We start from the raw sequence: 22215 nt of genomic DNA, 5'->3' as shown, positions 1-22215 counted from the left end.
CTAAAATATACATTATGCTAAAAAAAGTTTCATATATTTAGCCAAAAAATCAATTTTATGAATTATTTTTTGTCATTTTGTCCCAAAAAAAAAAAAAAACAGTTTGCCCAAAAATCAATATCTTAAATTTTTCCTTTTATTTATTTAATTTCCTTTCTAGAAATTGGATTTCGAAATTTTGGGGATAGGCGGGACAGGGACAGACTATATCGAAAGCGAAGGACCTTGGCCATGGAGATCACCGCGGTGGCTCCGAAGTTTCTTCTACAAGTAAGTCACCGATCGATTTTTTCTCCTCCGCTTCCCCTCTCTGAAACTTTTCTGCTCTCAAGTTTTCATAGGGGTTTCGATTTGTGCAGTTGATCTCGTCTGCTTTTCAAAGATGCCGTTTATCAGAAGATCTCTGTAGATTATCAGTTCTTCTTCTCCATGATCAATCTACTGATAAGGATCCTTCGATCACGTCTGTTTCGAGTAATCTTCACTCTCTATTATCCCTAATTTTGGTTTTGGAATCTGGGTCGCTCTTGATTGGGGAATTTGAATCTTCTATATTTTTTTCGCGAAATTAGTCTCATTATCTATCAATTTGGTTCTTATGTACAGTTTCGGATACTGGAATTGGATGCAATTTGGAGCAATTTCAGGATCTGAGGTGCCCTAGAGAGTTCAATGGAGTGAAAATTTGGGGTCTGTATGTTCTTTTTAAGAGTCGTAAAAGTGTTTGTTTGATGCAAATTCTATGTTTAAAGCGATTCTGAATGGTGTGGGTTATTTGATGCAGATGGGTTACTCTCAGTGAAGACAACTTGTAAGTTTTCTTTCCCTTTGATTGATTCTTTTTTTGGTGCAGTAGACGTGAAAGCTTGCTTATGCCCTTTAATTGCTTTTGTTTCTCCACAAACCTACAGATTATCATTTTGAGTCATCTAAAGAACCATTGTAGAACTTGTTTCTATTTTTCTTTTAACCTCGTCCACTGTGCAGGCTTTACTGACGATGAGGTATACTGTTATCATATAAATCTTGAGGATTATATATCAAACAAAAGACTGAAAAGGCAACCTTCTCAGGCTAAGAATGGTGCAAAGTTTAGGTGTGTAAATTCTTCAATCTATATCTATATATGTATCTTTTTTTACTGTTTTTTTTAGCCGTTGTGAGTGTCTTGACTTGTTTGTATATTCTGTTTGTGTTGTATTCAGTGGGACGGAAGTATCCCTGAGTGTTTTTGGGAGTATGGACGTTCTTATGGCCCCAATACTTGGCTTCTTTCAAAAGGTCTTCCTTTCTCTTCTGCATCCTTGTTTTATCTTTTACATACTGATTTCAACTGAATTTAAGTATGCTTATTGGTAGTTAGTGTTCAGAATATGGGATAATGTGACCATAGAAATGACAATCAAAAATACTGCTGACAACTTGTTATAGAACCAAGATAAAGAGCATACATATCCCCTATTTAATGGAGAAAGAACGGTTCTGAATTTCAACGGTGGTTGGAGTTTGGGAGGACAGTTATGTTTGAAGTCTTTGAGTTTAGTTAACCAGTAGTTACATTATTGCTTGAATTAGGTCAAGCAATGACTCAGTGTCTATGAATTACCGAAGCTTGTTTAGTGTTTAGATTTAGTCTGTGGAGCTTTGGAAATTGATGATCTCGTATATCTTTTAAATTGGTACTGTCAGCCTCCTGGCGCTATCACTTGAGTGTAGTCAGTTTCGTCAAGTTTAGTTCCCTCATAATTCCTTAAGGTATCCTGTCATGATATTTGTTCCCTGTTATCTTGCAGATGCTTGTTCTTCATATACCTGTAAGTTCATTTTTCTCCCTTTAACGACAATTTTATTTAAATTTTGTTTTAGTACACATGATAGTAACAGAACTGACAAATCATGGAACTGAAAAAAATGCTGTTTTGTTCGTCCTCTCAGAATGTCACAATGGATCTGATGGTTAAACAAGGGGATTCTCCTGGTACACAAACTCAATACGTCTTTGCAGTGAACGCTGACAAAACTCCATGCTTTACTGCCACCAATCTTGAACGGTTGAAATTTGGTCTTGAGAACTATGTTTTAAGGCATGGGAACTGTTTGGATACAATGTGTGATTATTGCTTCTCTGAAAGGTATATATTCTTGTTTCTGGGACACTTTCGACTTAACTTAGTTAGCTTCGACTACTTGAAGAAATGCCTGTCAAGTTAATCCACAAGTTAATTCTGACAAATCTGGGTATATTTTAATTTCAGAGAGCATCTAAAAGTTGGAAGTGGGATAGTATGCCATGAAGACAGACCTAAGAGAGTTGGAGGGACGATGGAAGTGGTGATTGTGATAAGTGACTTGCTAGATTCAACTCAGCATTGCAGCAGATCATGCGACGGCAAAACAGAGGTTTGTTTAAGTCTCAAACTAATAATAGCTCATAATGAGATGTAACGTAAGATTGGCTGATCTTAAATGATGGATTTCCCCAGGTTTTATACTTTGACAACTTCTCACCTTCCCCTGTTCCACATTTTGCCTTGAGTGCATTGAAAAAGATTGACTGGAAAAGTTACGGTTTGATTCTGGCGAATGTTAATGATCAAGATGGACATGTGTTTCTCGAATGGGAAAATTTCCCTTCATTTGTACAAATAGAAATCGCCCTTCATTGGTATCACAATCAACATGCAACAAGACAGAAGAATGGGCCTGGTATAAATCTTGTGAAAAAGGGAATTAAAAGTGCATTGAATGATTTGAAGGCTAAACATGAGGGTTTTCTTCTAAGCTCACATGCTCGTAAGGTGCTCTATCGGTCAATTTCTTTTGAACTGTTAGTGTCAATCTCTTAAAAACTTCGACCGGTTTTTGACCAAGATTTTTTGTTGTTGGTGTTTATCTTTCTTAGATATGCAGCTATGTCCCTGACCTTGCAAGATCAATAGCAGGCCTAATATTCTCCTCTACTGACTTGGACTTCCAAGGGGATTGCTTATCAGTTCTTGGCTTTCAGCCTCTTGAAGTTGAACGTGAGGCTGTAGAAGACTGTATCCAGAGAAAGATAGTTACGGTTATAGGAATGAATGAGAGGAAACCTCAGAAAGACCAAGAAGCTGCTCCTTTTCTGTTTTTTGATGGCGATTCTGAGACATCATACTTTGAAGATGAGGAAGTAGAAGGTGAGTATTACTCTACCTCACTGGAATGATACATCTGCTTCTGATAACGTATATATACTAGTTAGTCGATGTGTGAGAATTACGTCTGTTATTAGCTTTTACCATGGCTACGAATTCTCATGGTTACGAGAAGAGCTGTTCATAGAAACCTTACATGATCTATGTTTAAGAATCTGGAACTTGTTACGTTCTTGAGATAGTTTGTCCAAAGCCAATAACACTTTTTTGCATCACTTACTGATCTTTTTCGTTTTCAATTATATCCGGATCAAGAACATTCCATGCATGAATATTGAAGATGATGCCATGGAAACTAGAACCAAGCTTTATGCAGTTTAAATAGTCAGGCCACTAAGATGCAGGATAGTCAATAGGTCACCTTTTAATTACTAGGCCTAACAGATTGAACAGTTGTAGTGTTTTCTGTACCCAAATATATCAATACAAATACTTCATTTCATTAGTAGTTTAACACCTTACACACTTTAGCAATACTATTGAAAACCTCTCGGGTCGAGAAAGGGCAGCTAAGAACTGTGATTCCAACTCACCAGGGTTTCTATATCTTCTTAATACTATTTCAAACTATTTATATGTGTATCAAACGAAAATATATAGAGGAACAAACCAAGTCTTGTGCCCTTCCCTGCAAGACATCTCAAGCAGCAGAAGGTGCAGGAAAGTAGGTAATTTCCGGTTCATGAACCGATGCTAGGATGCTCGATTTTGTAACGGTCCCTTCCACATCTGCAGGGTTCTTTGATTTGAAATCAAGAGTTTCATCATTATATACATCCCACCATTTATCAACTAACATCTTGATGTCTTCTCTGTCCATGTTAGTTTCTTCTCCAGTGTATCTCCATGGCTTGGATCCCTATTATTATCACCATAAACATGAAAAATATCAAATTTCAGCAACAAGCAAAACTGCCTCAGATTAGTGAGCAAAGAGAGAACTACTTACAGCTGCACAGTAATGAACAACCTTGACCTTCTCCAGCTCCACGTTCTCCGGGTGACGCCAAAGCATAGCAAGAACCAGATTGTATACCAGAGGTATCGGTTTGTAAACTTTCTCAAAGAACATATTGAGAAAATCCTGTCAAATCAAAGTTACGAAAAAAAAATTCATTATAATCCTGATTCAGGTCTTGGTTTTGATTTGGAGAATTGAAAAACCGATGAACAAATGTAACTCACTTGTTCTGCAAAAGGTGAAGGCGGTGTGATCTCCAGGGTCTGAAGCAGACTCTCATAAGTCAAAGGACTAGGCTCAAACACAAACATACCGGCGTTGAAATACAGAGGAGGAGGAGGAGATTCCATATCTTCCGGCCATGTGACCTTTTCCGGGCACTGTTGACAATACCCGATCGAATACTGCAACGAGTGGCTCCATGTTTTCTCACAGAAACAGTCCATCACGGCATGAAAGTACCCATCAGGTAACTCGAACAGGTGATCGATATTGTCAAAGACTTGGATATCTGCGTCAAGGTATATCATCTTGCTGTACTCTTCAAACTGCAAGAAGTCTTTAAAGGTAAGGAAAAACCACAAAGAACTTAAACTATAATATTACATCTTAGCCAAGGTTTTGTGAAGAATCGAAATATACACTTACGTTCCAAATACGTAGTTTTGAGTAGTTGAGGACGTAATACGCCATGGCAAACTCAACTTGGTTGTCTGGAGGATGAACAGGCTCGATCTCACGAACAACGCAGCCTTGAGACCTCAAGATTTCTCTATGTTCCTCAGGCACGTCAGGTAACATAGCAACAACAAGAGGATAAGCACTTTTGACCTTACGCAAACCTTTTGCTAATCCCACCACTCCCTTCACGTAGTCTCCATTTCCTGCCAAAAACGTCACATAAGCTCTCCTCGAAGGTGCTTGTTGCGCCTTTTCGGATACATATATCGAGTTTACGGGAATCTCAGGGGCCATTATAGGCAAAGGAAAAGTCTTAGGATTGGGTTAAGAGGATAATTTGAAAGTTTTCTTGAGTGTTTGAGAAGTTTTAGTTTGGTTACTTCGGCCTTTGGCTTGTGAGTATTTTTCATGAAGACTACCACAACGGTTGATTAAATAGGCGTAGCACGAAGGGTAAATCCGACCAAATTAATGAATTACTCTTTTAATTTTTCTTTTCTTAATTTTGTTTTCTGCTAGTTGCATTTTTATAATTACAGAAACTGAATTTCACTTTCAGGTATGAAATTTTAACTTTTTTAATCGTGGGGGTGATGAAATGAAAATATTAGTTTAAGTAAAATTCAAAAGAAATTTTAAAAAGTTAAAGTGAAAACGAAGTTAATTATATAAAAATATTATGAAAATCGTTTATTCGTTTTCATAGATATTTTAAATGGATTTTAACGAAAAGACAAATTCAAAAGGAGTGGTAATATAATAAACTTTGAAGACGACCATGAAGTACTCGTGGAAGGTTTAGTTACCTATATCCAACTCCAAAATTGGTTGTTACTATTAAATGGGTGGGTGTGTTAAATTAAAGGTGAGTTTAATTGGATATTAGGGTTTTAAGTTACTTAGAAAATATATATATATATATTTTAACTTTTGTGTGTGTGTGTGTTTTAGCCAAAAAATAATAATTAATTAAGGGAAAGGAAAGACTAAAGAGTACTCTTCAAGATCAGAAACAAACAAAAGCAACGTGACGAAATTACACAATTATGTATATTTTTATCAACAAATGAAAAAAATTAAACAATGTGATCCAAACAAATTCCACAACTATAATGCTTATTTACATAACACTCTCTTGTTTTCGGATTGGTAAGTCTACTAAACTACTAATTTTGATGTCGGTAGGCTCTTCCTTTTTTGTTTGTTTTTTAATCTCCATCGTATGGCAGTCTGTCACGTTACGTAGTTATTTAGATTTTGTAACAAATGAAATATATTTATATAAAAAAAGTAATATTGTTGTGGGACTGGGTAAAGATGATCTTCGTGGTGGTTACTATCTCTTGCAGATTAAAAAGAAGAAGATTTGATATATATGTTGGAAAAGAATAACGCTGATCATATATAAGCAAGTTTTATGACGTTCAAGTTAATACACATGCATGATCATATATATAACTTGAACGTTAATGGCGTGAGAGAGCTTGAAATGAAACAAGAATATCATAAGAGGCCATATATTGCCCGCACAGCAGTGGTTCAATGGTAAAGGAGAACTGTGGTGTTAAATTAGGGTTTGTTATTGGCTTCCGATGTGTGATCTTTTCTCCACACGCCCCCTCGAGATAATGGCTCTTTTTAGCCATTAATCTCGACAGAATCCATCACGCCCCCTCGAGATAATGCTCTTCTAGCTATCTCAATGGAATTGGGCCTTCTTTTGGGCAATCAATTAATGGGGTGATCGAGCCTTTATCCGGGCCGGATTAATTAATGGGTCAGCGTGTGTTCGGGCTCTGATACCATGTTAGATTGTGGGGTTCTAACCTAAAATCAATTGGCAATAAGTGAATTGGCCCTAACCCTTTATATATTACTTAAGTCCCCTCACATCTTCCGATATGTGATCTTTTCTCCACATGGGGAAATGTTGGAAAGAACTAACCGATGTTCGATACACTCTGGAAACAAAAATCATTTTTTTTTTTGGTAATCATTGTTGTGTGGGAAGTCTGTCAGAGAGACCCTCTTGATTCTGCCGTCAAAGAGAAAAAAAATAGAGAGAGACCATTCAAATATATTACAGTTTCAAAACAAGAAAGAATTGAAAAGAAAAGGAGAAAAAACATAATTTGTTTACGTGTGTTAAAAAAAAAAAAAAGCTTCGAGAGAGTCCTTTGCTTACAACATCAAACACAATATTATCTTAGTGCCTGATTCGGTCATGACCTTGACAAGAATTTTAAATATCTCTTAAATATAAGGTAAAAATAGTTTATAAGTTTACAAGTTTGTTTCTTTCTACATATAATCGACATCATTTCCTTCAATTAATAAAGTTATAACGAAAAATAATTATAAATAGTTCAGACCCTACATCTTGGCATCACGTATTACACGAGTTTAAGTGGAATAATCGCTTCTTACTATTTTCTTGGTGCATCAGGTAAAAACACAATTATTTTATCAGAAGATCAAAAACATATCAAAATGACCACACACACACAAAAAAAAAAAAAGACTACAAAAAATGTCTATGATGATAGTTTTAAACCGCTACATATATATATGAACCTTTCCCCCGAAATTGTTATAACCAGCTGGGATGTGTATTGGAAAGCTTACTTTGATAGCAATGTTTGTTGGAGAGCCAGTCCATGCCCTAGTACAGTCCCTCACCGTTGGTGGCGCACATACTCTAGATATATATACCTTAAGACAACAATTAAAAAGTTTTGCATCGCCAAGATTATCGTATAAGCATGGAACCAAGATTAATCAAAAGAAATGATGTGTTACAGTTCACCAGTAGTGGAGATGGTGGTGATAGTCTCGCCAAGCTTGAAAAAATGGTGGTCTTTCCAGCAGCATCAAGACCAACAATAAGGATACGGATCTCCTTCTTGGCAAAATGAAAAAAACCCCATTGTTGTTTCTTCAGCTTAGTGATCGGTCCTTGAATGACCATAACCATCATCCTTTTAACACAAGATTCTTTTGCATAATACGAGCTGCATGATAGCTAGCATTCAATCAAATAAATGTTAGGCAATTCCGAAAGTTGTGGGGCAATTTCTGTATTGATGGAAAAACGTGGGCCAAATTTGTAATTTCAGAAAGTTGGTGGGAAACTATGTATTTACGGAATGTTGTGGGCAATTTCGCAATAACTTCAAGATGTGGGTCAATTTCGTTAATACCCGAAATATATTGGATATATTCGTTATCACCCGAGAGATAAGGGGCAATTCGTAATTACGTAAAGGTTTTGGACAGTTTCGTAATTACCTACAATTCGTAATTGGATATATTCGTTACGAAGTCATATAAAGGTATGGGGTAATTTCGTATTTTCCGATATTTGTGGGGCATTTTCTTTTACATATAAGAAAGAAATATGAATATTTACAAATCCTTACAAATAATATGCCTCTTACGAGGGACGAACCTTAATATTCATTCTTTTTTTTCTTTTTTTTTTCTGTGCACTTAAAGTTCGTTTTATTCCATTAATCAATTGATCATAAAAATTTAGACGTACGGTGTTAGAGTTTACTGGTGGTAGTAAAATAATGAAGAATTAATTTACAAGGAAGATGCAGCATTGTATTTGTAGAGACTGTCCAAGCATCATAATCTTATAGTTTTGTAAGGTTAACGAGATTATTTACAGATAGCGTTTTCACAGCACAGCGGGTATAGAACAAAGCTAAAGAACAGGAATCAAACCTTCTTCTTCTTCTTGTGTTACTAACGTGAGAAAGCACATGTACATTTTTTTATTTAAGTAAAAACATGGTTTACAATTAAATCCTATGGTTTCAACGCCAGTATTGAGCCCATCTGTGTATGGTTTCAACCATTTGTGGGAACAGCGCGCTTACGCTTTCATTGATCAGGTCTTGAAAGAAATGGATGCATGCTTCGTCGTCCATATCAAGCCTAAACTTTTCTTGGAGCTGTATAAAAAGGGACAGCATTTACGAGAACGATAAAGGAGCAAGCAAGAGGCAATCTGTTTTTTGGTTTCAGTTTTGTTTAGGTGAGAGTGATAGTGAAAGAAACTTACTTTGAGAATGCCCTTTTCCGGGTCTGAAGCTATATCGGGAATAGTAGAACCCGCCATGAGATGAAACAGATTCAGAATAAGGTTGCTCGATTTCCGTAGAATGTTATAGGCTTCACAACAGTAGGATTTGAACCTTGTGTAGTATTGGCTGCAAGACATAATATAAAGTAGCCAACAGTTCAAGTTTGATGCTACAACTCTTCAAAGCAAAATATTCATCGAGTTAATATAGTTTCCTGGTACCTTTCGGCTCCTCCCATGGCTTCCACCATTTCTTTACAGAGTTTCATAGGTGGAGGGAATGGTTTAGGATCTCTACCAAGAATAAATGCAAAATCAACGTGGAAAAGACGGCCATCATCTGTAAGAAGGAGATTATCCAGGTGTCTACATATCAAAAACAGGCCATCATTACAATTCAATCCACAAAGCTGAAAATCGGAAAAACTTGTCAAACAAATCCACGGGATCATGTTTTAACCCTACCTGTCTCCAATCCCAAGTATATATGTGATCACAGAATAGCCTGCACAGCTTTTTATAAACGTATCAAGACAAGTGGCTGTTATCCCAAAAGGTGCGTGCTCATCGGGATGAAACTTTTGCAGATAACTTGTTATACTTCGGTGCTCTGAGAGAATCTGAAAATGCAAAGGCATATCTTTAAGATGACGAGATTACATAGTCTCAAAATTATACTAGAGAGGCCTGTGGGAAATGATGGGTTTAGGCACTGATACTGTACCTGAGCCAAAGAACGGGATGGTATGAATTCCAACATTCCTTCGTCATGTCCAGTTGCTAACACCTTATAAGGCGTTAGGCACAGATCAAGATTTTCCAGCTTAAGCAGTCTATCCATGAGCCAAACCATTTGAACAACCTATAGAGGAAATTTTAAAAAACAATCACAACATGAACAAAAGATCTAGATAATATGATACAATGAACGTAAATTTACCAGTTGGTCTTGCCGGAGATCATCTCCCTTCTTAAATATAATTTTGCAACTTCCTTCATCTTCTGTTCGGAAAGTAAGGCGCAGAGGATGCATTTGACTTTTAAAGAGTGTTGATTCTCCTGCCACAATCCCCTTTATGATGACACTAGGGGTAAGCGGTGATCGAATAGGCTGGACGAAAACCAAATACACAGAATTAGTACAAAATTCGACATAGACATTCTTGGATAAACATCACATTTAAAAACATGAGTTACCAGTTAAAACCATAGTGAACGTACCTCTTCAAAGTAGGTGAGCTCGCTAAGAAGTCCACCTAAAAGCTGCCTGAGCTTCTCAATTTTTTTTTGAGTGTTTCCACGTACATTTCTCACTTCTCGTGTAATGGAACATAACTGAGCAGTCACCTCTGTTTGACGCACCAAACTTTGCCACAATTTATATCCATCTTCTCCGTTAGCCCCAGGCGGCAGCTGACATCAAAGCAAATATCATTCTCAAGCAGCTAAACAGATCTCATTTGATGTATAAAGCAGCTCAATTCCCTGTATATATAGTTTGAGACGTATTCTTCTCATTCTTGGACAACCACTGCTCCTCTAACTAAAATTCATGACTCGCGTATTCTATTCACTGAAAAACCTGACACTGTTAACCATAACCCACATCCTAAGTTCAAAAGCTTTGATCTCACTATTACAAAGAGAATAAAGCAGGAGGAAATCCATTTACGTATTTATCTTATCTTAAGTGAAATTAAGTGGGGAGTTCAAAGAAAAATAAATATTATGCCCACACCTTGATCATGTTTTCCTCAAGTAACTCATATGTGCTGTAAAACCGCTTGGCATAGACATGGTCATGAAGTTCCACAGCGACATACCAACGGAGAAAACTGGCCAACTCAACATTCTGTAATGCTAGAAATTTGAAAGAAAAATAGCAGAAGTAAGTCAACTAACCAATATATAAACCATTTTACACAGAAAACTCAACATGATTTCATGTCTACATGTTCAGCACATACCCCGTTGGACAAGGAATTGAGAAAGGCTCGACCTATCAGAGCGTTCAAAACGGAGAGCTTGAACCAATTGAAGCAAGTAACACTGAAGCTCTTCATCATCAGCTCTCTCCAATACACTTACAGCATAAGCTCGAACCTATCAGTACGCGTACTGAGAGATTAGTCTATATTTCAATATACCACGAGAGCAAGCAGATCGAGTAGAAGATCAGAAAAAACGTAAATTGGGCAGTATACCTCTTCACTCTCAAATAGAGGAGACAATAGCTCCAAAGCATCACATACATCTATCATTTCCCATTTGTACATCAGTTGAACTGCTTGTTTTGCTTCCTGCCAACATCGGAAGCTCATGCAACTTGAAAAAGTAAGAACCATGAAACCAGATCTACAAGCAAAAGATCTACACTTACCTGAACATCACTCCACTCCACACAGCGAAGAAATTTTGTTAGAGCTCTCTTTTCAGACATTAGAGAGAAACGAAACTTCCAGAGAAGTTGTCTTTCATCTCCACTCAATGTCCTTGTTGGCGGATATTTCAGAACTCTTTGTATGGATCTTCAAAAAAGAAAATTTGGGTAAACAAAAGAAATTACCTACCCATGAGATTATAATTTTATGCGACTCTATTTCATAACACTACAATCAATATTAAGTGACAGGAAACTGTTTCTCTGAAGATACTTACTTCCGCTCGATATTACTCGGCTTGAGATCCCTGTCAATTATGCCACGATCCAAGCTCCTTGCTAGCTTTAGTTGCTTGTTCTCTGAAGGATTAGTCTTTCCCAGTTCTGTATCCCAGACAGTAACAAATTCGTTTGTTGAGCCAATTGGGGCAGTTATAAACAAATTAGCTCCAGACTCCTTGAAATCAAAAGCAGATAGATATAAATCCACTGGTCAATTCACTATTGCAAGACACACATGCAGACATTTATATATTGAAATATATAAGGTCACAGACAGATCTAACTGCAGTAAATATCGCACCTGAAATACAACTCGATGCTCAAAACTACAGAAATCAATAACCACGAAAAGATGTGAGCTTCCATGTTTAAAGCTTTCTTGTTCCTTGATCTTATCCAGGGATTTCAGCATCAGTCGATCCAGCCACTCAATGCTTTGGATCTGCCCCCTCTCATACTTATTCATGAGCTTCTCCAAACGCTCTAGCTCCCCGCGCTCATGCCGTGGAACCTAAAGTATGTAAAGAAAAACCAAGAAAAAGGATGTCGTCATCAAGAACAATAATTCGGACTATACATCAAGACTTGAGATGTATCAGAAACCTTTCCAGGAGTAGAAGTTGGATATGAGCCATCCGCTTCTTTCCCCTGCCAGAGCCTGAGCTTCTGCTTTCCTGATTTCATTTGGCCTTTGCTATTAAATAGAAGGACTGTTGCCCCACCAATCAGTCCCTCCGTTTTACCACATGAAACATCCCATACCTGATATGAACAGAAACTTTCATATGAGCAGAAAAAAGGAAGAAGAAACCAAGAAGGTACCATAAAACAAGCAAAGAGGGGCAGAGATTTGTTTACTGTGATAGCAAGTTGGGAATGGGCAGTCAAGTCCCGATATTTAGAACTTAGAGTAATGAGTTCGTTCCAGCAGTATGGTGGTCCTGTAGTTTTTAATCTGGAATTAAGAAGAGAGCTAGTATGAAAACACTGTACAGCACTTGGACAAGAGTCATCAACATCATCAAAGCAGAAGAAACCTTGTTCTCATGGGAAGACCAAAAGGAGCTCCATCAATATACAATGCACACTCAATGTAAAGCTCCGGTTTTTTCTCCTCTGCGATTGAGACAAATTCTGAAAACACAAACATAAATCAAACAAACTCATCTCAAGAACTAAACCCAATTGACACTAAATTTTGTGTCTTCTCCCAATTCCGACATAAAATTCTAAAATTCCACATACCAATCAACAAAAAAAAGTTGCCACTACACCAAAATCAAGTCCCAAGAGAATCAGAACACGAAAACAAAGAGAAGTCAAATTAGAATAGATTCAAATTCAAGTTCTTTACAATTCAGTTACCCGAATCAGTAGATTTCTTGACGGGGAGGTTTCCATCAAGCTTCTCGATACGAAAAGTGACGGGCGAATTGATATCGCAGGAGAGGAAGAAACGAAACTCGTTCGCACCCATGTGCGAATTTGTCCTAAAGGATCAAAATTTAGGGATTTTCTAATCAGCAGAAGAGTGGGATCAATTGGATTTGGAGAAATTCGAAATCTTGGAAATTCGAATCCGTAAACTCTGTGTTCGACTCGTCCAGAGGAGTACACGACACGACCAGCCTTCTTCGTTCTTGAAATTTATGTCCCAAAATCTTTTAATTAAATATTAATGGAATAAAATTTGCAGTTAAATACATTTTATAAAATTTGTCTACAAAAAAATGTAGTTCAATATTAGAAGTGCTATGTGAACATTCCTACTATTTTTTCTTTGCTATACATAATTCCTCTTGGGGCATTTGCTCTTTTCTACTTTGAAATTGTTTCAAGTCATGCAAATTCTTACATTTTTATTCAGTAACAAAGATAGTACAAGAACCAAACATATAAGTTATGTTATGGTTTTGTGAAACAAAGCTTGAGGTTAACGTTTGAAATGAACGACGACATACTTAAGATGACAATGAAAGTAGCAAGTAAGAAGCATCCGGAGTGGTTTACCATAAGAATTTTTTTGCCTTGTAGATGAAAACATCAACAATGTAGAACCAAACTCTGCTCCACGGAGAATCAAATGATAGTGATGCTAGTCACATAAGCTGCAGTAAAACTCCAATAAAAATACACCATACCGATTGGGGATTCATCAGCTTCCACTTAAATATGTGGATTTCGAGAGTTATTATCGTCGCAGCTTTTGTCGGTTGGTTGTTCACAGAGAAAAGGATTACCTAAGTAGCTTTGTTTATCAAATGTGTTAAATTGCCTTTCATGTGGAATGACTCCTGATAAGTTGTTGTATGAGACTTTAAACACAGCGAGGTTGCTCAGATCTGTTAGTTGTGGTGGGATTCGGCCTTGTAGTCTGTTGAACGAAAGATCAAAGCTTTCCACATTCTTGAGACCTGAAAAGCTTTGTGGTATCACTCCTAATAAGTTGTTATGAGAAAGATTGAGAGCTTGTAGTTCTAGAAGATCTCCAAATTAACTCTGTTGGGATCTCACCACTTAGCTCATTTTCTGAGAGATCCATTCCAAACAATAACTAAAGATGTATGATATATCTATGAGCTTCCCTCTATCAGCTAAGTCTATCGTTATAATTTCAAACGTACCACCTGGAAATATATATCAAGCGTCACCATAGGTAAATTCAGCTAATTGATAGTAGTAAAATATTGAAGAGAGACTTTTTAGCTTCAACTATGTGCTATAGAATAGAGGTGTAAAGTACGGACTTAATTAGGGATTTTTATAGTTAAAACATGCACACGTTACTTACATCCTCTAATCTCAAACGTTTACTTCTTTCGTTTATTTATACTCATACACAAAAAGCCCTTTTATTATCTCTATATATGTACGTCTTTACATATATCTAAAACAAATCTCACTTACCCTCCACTCTTGTCTTGTCTCGAAACGAAATGGTAAGTAGTAAGAAGAAAGTTGTAACTAAAACCCCTCCATCTCTCACGGTTGTCAAAAAAAAGACCCGAGGAAACAAAGATGCTGCTCCTGTTGAAGCACCGATTGTGACTTCGTATAATGATCGGATCAGGCCGTTGCTTGACACTGTGGATAGACTGAGGAACCTGAATGTGATGAAAGAAGGGATACATCTTCCCACCATTGTCGTGGTTGGAGACCAGTCCTCAGGGAAGTCGAGTGTTCTTGAATCCTTGGCAGGGATCAGTTTGCCTCGTGGGCAAGGAATCTGCACTAGGGTTCCTCTCGTTATGAGGCTTCAGCGAAGCTCTAGCACTGAACCTGAGATCTGGCTTGAGTATAGGGATAAAGTGGTTCCTACAGACGAGGAACACATAGCTGAAGCTATTCGTGCTGCAACAAAAGTGATTGCTGGTAAGTTCTCTTTTTTTCTCTCTATCTCCCTCTTAACTGTTAAATGTGTTTCACTGCAAATCTGCAAGAGATGACTGAAAATGAGACATTACATTAATCGTAAGCATGGAAACTCAAAAGGAGTTAATTATATAGTTATCATACGAAACCTGAAATTAGATGCGTATCTAGACCTGTCTACAAGTGCCTACCTGTCTACAAGTGTTTAGAAGTGTTACATGATTCTAGAACTCCTAATTTTTTCTTTATACTCATCTATGTTTTTTTAGCTGCTTACACTAGTTTTGCTATATGATGGAACTTTAAAGTGTTATATGTTAGAGGCTAACAAGTATTGACTATCATTAAGTATTATCTATTATACATGTGTAACAGGATCTGGTAAAGGGGTCTCAGATGCTCCCTTGACCCTTCATGTGAGGAAGGCTGGTGTTCCAGATCTTACCATGGTCGATCTTCCCGGGATAACTCGAGTTCCTGTGAAGGGACAGCCGGAAAATATTTACGAGCAGATTTCTGGGATGATTATGAAGTACATAGAGCCTCAAGAATCGATAATCCTAAATGTTCTGTCAGCTACTGTTGACTTCACCACCTGCGAATCCATTCGAATGTCTAGAAAAGTTGACAAAACGGGTCAACGGACTCTGGCTGTTGTCACAAAGGCAGACATGGCTCCAGAAGGTCTTCTACAGAAAGTAACAGCTGATGATGTGAGTATTGTACTTGGTTATGTCTGCGTCAGAAACCGTGTAGGAGAAGAGTCATATGAAGAAGCAAGGATGCAAGAAGAGTTACTTTTCAGGACCCATCCACTACTGAGCCTGATTGACGAAGACATTGTGGGCATCCCAGTTTTAGCTCAGAAGCTAATGCTTATCCAAGCAAGCATGATCGCCAGATGTTTGCCTGAAATCGTACGCAAGATCAACCAGAAGTTGGAAACTGCTGTCCTTGAGTTGAACAAGTTACCAATGGTAATAGGTTCTACAGGGGAAGCATTAATGACATTAATGGAGATCATTGGTTCTGCTAAAGAATCACTATTGAGAATTCTCGTCCAAGGAGACTTCTCCGAATACCCTGATGATCAAAACATGCATTGTACTGCTCGCTTGGCTGATATGTTAAGCCAATTCTCAGATGATCTGCAAACAAAGCCAAAGGATGCGAGTGAGTTCTTGATGGATGAAATAAAAATCCTAGACGAATGCAAATGTGTTGGACTACCCAATTTCATCCCGAGATCAGCCTTCTTGGCCATCCTTTCACAGCATGTAGATGACATACATGACAAGCCAGTAGAGTTCATCAGGAAGACATGGGACTACATTGAAGTTGTTATCTCCTCCATCATTGCTAAACATTCTGAAAACTTCCCACAGATTCAATCTTCCATCAAACGAGCAGGTCGGACTCTAATCTCCAAGATCAAAGAACAATCCGTGAACAGAGTGATCGAAATCGTCGAGATGGAGAAACTCACAGACTACACATGTAACCCTGAGTACATGACATATTGGACTCACAATAACAGCCAACAAGAGAGCTTCATCAATGCCGTTTTGAAAGATGGGAACAAACCTGACTACTTCTCTGTTACTGGATTCGGGAATGTGAAGATTTCGCATCTACGGAAGCATCACCGTCAATTGCTGCATCCGGCTTTCGATATGAAGATGAGGATCACATCGTACTGGACGATCGTATTGCGGAGGATAGTGGACAACCTTGCGCTGTATCTTCAGCTATCTGTGAAGCATCTCGTGAACAGTCAGTTTCAGAAGGAGATTGTGGCGGAAATGGTTGATCCAAAAGCTGGCGGAGGAGTTGAGAGGATGTTGGAGGAGTCGCCGTTGGTGGCGAGCAAGAGGGAGAAGCTGAAGAACAGTATCAAGCTTCTGAAAGAGTCCAAGGACGCTGTGGCCGCCATTGTTGATCAGAATTGATCGATTTTGTTGAAGCCGGGTCGGGTTATAGAGATGGTTGATTTATTTGGTTGGTGAAGTCGGGTCGAGTTGTTTTAGGGCTTTCTAATGGGTTTTTTTTTTCTAATGTTTCTTTGGAGTTGGGCTTTTTGTGTTTTTGAACCTTCTGATTTTCTCGTTTTATGTTTTCAATCTTTTTTTTTTGGGTATGGTATAACTATTATTAAGCTTGTTTAACGTATTGTATCTCACTGAATTAAGTGAACCTAAAAAAACTAAAAAAAAATGTTGTTTAATTTTAATACGATTTTCGAGTACAAAAACTATACTCCAGGAGTTAATTAAGTATTGGTGTAAATGAATTTGCATTATTTCTTTTAGTTTATGAAGCAAGACAAGAAGACACGAACACTCTTTGTAATTCCAACGGCTATTTAAGTTTTTTTGTTTTCGTCTTTATAATAACCTACGTTACATGGAAACTCTTTTCGAATTGCGTTTCCCGTTTCCGAAACGTTTCAGAAACAGAAACTCTCGGAAACTCGGAAACTACCCATGGAAACACGATTCCTAAAATTTTTCATTTGGAAACTCGATGGAAACTCTCGTTTCCGTTTTTAGATTAAAAAAATATAAAATATAAGATATATATTGTGATTAAAAAAGAAAGATTGTATCTATCTCTAATAAAAAGATGTATAATTTCTATAAATATAAATTATGGTCCTAATCATATGCGGGATGTTGGAGGTGATCAACTTGATTCACTAAATGAGTTTAATCTTGAGAGACTTGAGTCTGAAGATCTTTCTCTAGACGAACCTGATTTAGAGGCTGTTTTATTTGATAAAAATGATAACGGCGATGTTGGTCCAAACATTTGAATTTGAGCGTTTTAGTATTATGTTTTAGAGTTTTGTTTAACTATTTAGTATTTATGTTTTCAAAAATTCTTTTTTTTTTAATATGGATTTTATATTTGGAATTTTAGTATATATATATATAATTATATATACATACGTTTCCAAAACGTTTCCATTCCTTAATTTTCAAAAATTGTCGTTTCCCGTTTCCGAAACGTTTCGTTTCCGCGTATGTGTTTCCGTTTCCATGCAACCTAGATAATAACTCATATTTATGCCAATTTACGAAAATTTCAAGTTTTTTTTCTAACGTTTAAACCCAAAAAAAGAAGGTCAATTTGTGACATGTTTTTCTTCCAAATTGTTATATTTTTAGAATTTTACTTAAAAAATAAAAAAATTACTAGTTCTATCGCAAAGTTAACTCAATAGATTTGTGGAAATATCCTCATAATGTCAGTAACATAGCTAAAAAAAGTATGTTGAAAGTATTAAAAGAATTTGAAGAAAAAGAAAAGAAATGAGTTTGATGGTTAGTTAGTTCTATGAAACTTGTGAAGCAAAAATACGTTTAGAATCTTAACATCAAGCTAGGGACAATGTATTAGCTCTCTTCTCTATGCAGAATTACTTCTTTTGTTCTTACCTAAATAAAACAAGAGAGTTGAGAGAGTAGGAAAACTTCTACTTTAACTTCAATGAGAACACTAGTTCCAAGAGATTATGTTCTGAAACGTTGTCGACATAACTTAAATAATCTGCTACACAAGTCTACAACCATTCGAAATGACCAAGTGTTGAGCCCGATGAACGAAATCTATCGAGTAATTATGAACTAAAGATATATTTATGAGGTTCCCTTTGTTAGCTTAGCCACGCCTTAAGTCATGCATCATAGTTCCAAAATTTGTACATAGACATTCCAAACGTCAACACCGGTGAATTCAGCCAATTGGAGCCAATAAAATATTCAATTTCACACAAAATATAGTAAAGGATTTAAAAGAGACCTTTTAGCTTCAGCTATGAGGCAATAGTAGATAGGTGCAGTTTACTAACTTACTTAGCTTTTTTCAATTCCAACATGCACGCTACTTGCATCCTTTCAAGCGATTTACTTCTTTCCTACGTACATTTCTCTTATACACACAAGCCCTTCTAGTATCTCTCTATATATAGCTTTGCACATCTCTAAGAGGACTCTCACTTACCCTTAAATAAAACTTCTCTTTGCTGTCTCTTATCTCTTCTACTCTTTGTCTTTTCTCAAGAATCAAAATGGGAGTTAGCAAGAAGAATGCTGTCACTAGAAACTCTCCTTCTCTCGCAATTGTTGAAACTAATCCTCATGACAACAAAGAGATGATTCCCATTGAAGCACCCATTGTATCTTCTTACAATGATCGGATCAGGCCTTTGTTGGACACTGTGGACAGGCTAAGGAACCTGAACGTGATGAGAGAAGGGATCCAGCTTCCCACCATTGTCGTGGTTGGTGACCAGTCCTCCGGGAAGTCCAGTGTTCTTGAGTCCCTGGCAGGCATCAGTTTGCCTCGTGGACAAGGAATCTGCACTAGGGTGCCTCTTGTCATGAGACTCCAGAGAAGCTCCAGCCCTGAACCAGAGATTTGTCTTGAGTACAGCGACAAAGTTGTACCTACGGATGAGGAACACATCACTGAAGCCATTTGTGCTGCAACAGATGTCATTGCTGGTAACTTTTCTCTTTCCCTCTCTCTCTCTCAGTTTTCTCCAAACCTTCTAGATAGATTACCTATAATGTGACCTTTAATCTAAAACATGGATGTTAGAAAACAGATGCACTTACCATTCAAGTAGCTTAATAAATGTTCTGATTTTTTTTTGTAAATATACTAGTTTGCTAATTGCTATATGTTGAAACTTCACGGTGTTACTTACTTGCAATACAAGTCCCTAAAATTAGATGTGAATATAAAACTGAGAACAAACAAGTAACCTAGAGGTATATATGATTCTGGAACTCCTAGTTTGGTCTTTACTCATTTAATATTTTTACTGTTCTTTACAATAGTTTTGCTATATGATGGAACTTTATAGTTTTATGTGTGTGAGACTAACCGGTTTTGACTACCTGTGCTGGCTGCAGGATCTGGTAAAGGAGTCTCAGACGCTCCATTGACCCTCCATGTAAAAAAGGCTGGTGTTCCAGATCTTACCATGGTTGATCTTCCAGGTATAACTCGAGTTCCTGTGAATGGCCAGCCGGAGAATATTTATGAGCAGATCTCTGGCATGATCATGAAATATATTGAGCCTCAAGAATCAATAATCCTCAATGTTCTTTCTGCTACTGTTGACTTCACCACCTGTGAATCAATTCGCATGTCAAGACAAGTTGACAAAACCGGAGAACGAACTCTGGCTGTTGTTACAAAGGCTGACATGGCTCCTGAAGGTCTCCTGCAGAAGGTAACAGCAGATGACGTGAGTATTGGGCTAGGCTACGTCTGTGTCAGAAACCGCATAGGAGAAGAGACGTATGAAGAAGCAAGGTTACAAGAAGAGCGACTTTTCAGGACTCATCCAATGCTAAGCTTGATCGATTCAGGACTCATCCAATTCTTGCTCAGAAGCTAATGTTTATCCAAGCCACGATGATTTCCCGCTGTTTGCCTGAGATTGTACGCAAGATTAATCAGAAAATGGAGACTGCTGTCGTGGAGTTGAACAAGCTGCCAATGGTCATGGCTTCTACCGGAGAAGCATTGATGGCATTGATGGACATCATTGGTACTGCTAAAGAGTCTCTGCTAAGAATCCTCGTCCAAGGAGATTTCTCTGAATTCCCGGATGATCAAAACATGCATTGTACAGCTCGCTTGGCTGATATGTTAAGCCAATTCTCAGACAATCTGCAGGCAAAGCCTGAGGACGTGACCGAGTTCTTGATGGAGGAAATCAAGATACTTGACGAATGCAAATGTGTTGGACTGCCCAATTTCATCCCAAGATCTGCCTTCTTGGCTATTCTTTCACAACATGTGGACGGTATACATAACAAGCCAGTTGAGTTCATCAAGGGACTACGTTGAAGTGGTTCTCTCATCCGTGATTGCCAAGTATTCTGAAAACTTTCCCCAGATCCAGTCTTCTATCAAGAGAGCCGGTCGAAACCTAATCACCAAGATTAAGGAAGAATCAGTGGAGCGAGTGATGGAGATAGTTGAGATGGAGAAGCTGACAGATTACACATGTAACCCTGAGTACATGACGTCTTGGACGGAGAAGACAGATTCACAGGAAGACTTCATCCATGCTGTGTTGTACGACAGGAAAAAGCCTGAACACTTCTCTTTAACAGGATTTGGGAATGTGGAGATTTCACATCTGCGAAAGTATCACGCTCATCTGCTGCAGCAGGCCTTTGATATGAAGATGAGGATCACATCGTACTGGACCATCGTCTTGCGGAGGATAGTGGACAACCTTGCTCTGTATCTTCAGCTATCTGTTAAGTATCTGGTCAACAGTCATTTTCAGAAAGAGATCGTGGCGGAAATGGTGGATCCAAGAGCTGGCGGAGGAGTTGAGAGGATGCTGGAAGAGTCGCCGTCGGTGGTGAGCAAAAGAGAGAAGCTGAAGAACAGTATCAAGCTTTTGAAGGAGTCCAAGGATGCTGTGGCTGCTATTGTTGACCAGAACTCTGGGTATGGTGATCGTTAAGCGATTTTGCTTCTTTCACAAGCTTTGGTGACTCGGTAGGGTTATGGAGATCGTTTGATTTGTTTGGTTGGGCTTTTAGGGTTTCTGATGGGTTTCTTTTCGAGTTGGGCCTTTTGTGTTCTATTTCTGAACTTTGTGATTTTCTCGTTTATGTTTTCAATCTTTTGTGAGTGGTAACGATTAAGTTGTTGAGCTTAACATATTTCTTATCTTTTAACTATTTGGAATGAATGTTATGTTTTAAGTTTCTTAAACAAATCCTTTCATTACAGAATTTTATTTGTTTAACCTCAAAATTAAAGGCTAAAATCATAGTGGATTTGTTATTTTTATACGATCTTCGAGAACTATATTACGACTTGTTATAAATTTATTCCGTTTCAATAGAAAGAAGTAGATTATTTTCAATTTCAGTTGTAAGTACCAAGGAAACATTTTTTGAGACTTGAGGACCTATAGTTACTAAAATTCAGATTCCAATGTCATTACCACTAAACTAGACCATAGAACTCGTTGGCACAGATTCACCCAATTACAATATGTATCTCAATTGTTTTTTTTTTTCTTTTTTTCTTTAAGTTAAATGGTTCTTTACTTAGTAGACTAGGAAATGTGGAATATAAAAGTCAATAACTTCGTATGATAGGTTTGCTCGGTATAGTAAAAGGAAAAGAAAAAGAAAAGTGTAACTCCGTACATAATTAAAGTAAAGTTAACACTCTTACAAGAGTTTGATTGGGCTTGTGAGCATAATCAAAAAAA

General features: G+C 37.5%; 4 protein-coding genes, 1 long non-coding RNA gene and 1 pseudogene across 6 annotated transcripts; 3 read left to right on the top strand and 3 right to left on the bottom strand.

Annotated features, from left to right (window-relative positions):
* Positions 1-185: 185 nt before the first annotated feature.
* Positions 186-3433, top strand: LOC17894032 (type 2 DNA topoisomerase 6 subunit B-like). The gene is made up of 11 exons (XM_023787712.1): positions 186-270; positions 360-474; positions 607-690; positions 785-811; positions 988-1096; positions 1206-1281; positions 1794-1814; positions 1936-2132; positions 2256-2400; positions 2484-2798; positions 2903-3433. Exons 1-11 carry the CDS (start codon positions 232-234, stop codon positions 3200-3202), a joined length of 1428 nt encoding a protein of 475 aa, XP_023643480.1. The 5' UTR covers positions 186-231; the 3' UTR covers positions 3203-3433.
* Positions 3434-3607: 174 nt separating this feature from the next.
* LOC17895215 (galactinol synthase 4) lies at positions 3608-5278 on the bottom strand. Its single transcript, XM_006302464.2, has 4 exons — positions 4801-5278; positions 4377-4700; positions 4141-4275; positions 3608-4050 (listed from the first exon to the last, which is right to left on the bottom strand). Exons 1-4 carry the CDS (start codon positions 5125-5127, stop codon positions 3832-3834), a joined length of 1005 nt encoding a protein of 334 aa, XP_006302526.1. The 5' UTR covers positions 5128-5278; the 3' UTR covers positions 3608-3831.
* Positions 5279-8417: 3139 nt separating this feature from the next.
* LOC17894041 (phosphatidylinositol 3-kinase VPS34) lies at positions 8418-13226 on the bottom strand. 2 transcript variants are annotated; one of them, XM_006300992.2, is made up of 17 exons: positions 12951-13226; positions 12623-12719; positions 12444-12540; positions 12189-12347; positions 11887-12096; positions 11582-11760; positions 11304-11451; positions 11128-11223; positions 10891-11026; positions 10662-10783; positions 10145-10336; positions 9864-10034; positions 9648-9785; positions 9389-9543; positions 9146-9289; positions 8903-9050; positions 8418-8792 (listed from the first exon to the last, which is right to left on the bottom strand). In XM_006300992.2, the coding sequence occupies exons 1-17, from the start codon at positions 13060-13062 to the stop codon at positions 8655-8657; spliced, it is 2442 nt and encodes an 813-aa protein (XP_006301054.1). In that variant the 5' UTR covers positions 13063-13226; the 3' UTR covers positions 8418-8654. The 2 variants fall into 2 exon arrangements, with proteins under 2 accessions (XP_006301054.1, XP_023643611.1); XM_023787843.1 differs by having other exon boundaries at positions 8462-8792; positions 12940-12960.
* Positions 13227-14315: 1089 nt separating this feature from the next.
* On the top strand, positions 14316-16931 carry LOC111831962 (dynamin-related protein 4C). The gene is made up of 2 exons (XM_023787773.1): positions 14316-14957; positions 15333-16931. The coding sequence occupies exons 1-2, from the start codon at positions 14522-14524 to the stop codon at positions 16904-16906; spliced, it is 2010 nt and encodes a 669-aa protein (XP_023643541.1). The 5' UTR covers positions 14316-14521; the 3' UTR covers positions 16907-16931.
* On the bottom strand, positions 14974-15501 carry LOC17895736. The gene is made up of 2 exons (XR_002835042.1): positions 15403-15501; positions 14974-15018 (listed from the first exon to the last, which is right to left on the bottom strand). It is a non-coding gene; the product is annotated as an uncharacterized LOC17895736 (long non-coding RNA).
* A 2095-nt stretch (positions 16932-19026) lies between the features above and the next one.
* LOC17896615 lies at positions 19027-21453 on the top strand (annotated as a pseudogene).
* The last annotated feature ends 762 nt before the right edge of the window (positions 21454-22215 follow it).

This window comes from Capsella rubella, unplaced genomic scaffold (genome assembly GCF_000375325.1).
Source record: "Capsella rubella cultivar Monte Gargano unplaced genomic scaffold, Caprub1_0 scaffold_2, whole genome shotgun sequence".
NCBI classification, from domain to species: Eukaryota; Viridiplantae; Streptophyta; class Magnoliopsida; order Brassicales; family Brassicaceae; genus Capsella; species Capsella rubella.
The sequence above is the reverse complement of the archived record's forward strand: the minus strand, read 5'-3'. Positions and strand labels throughout refer to the sequence as shown.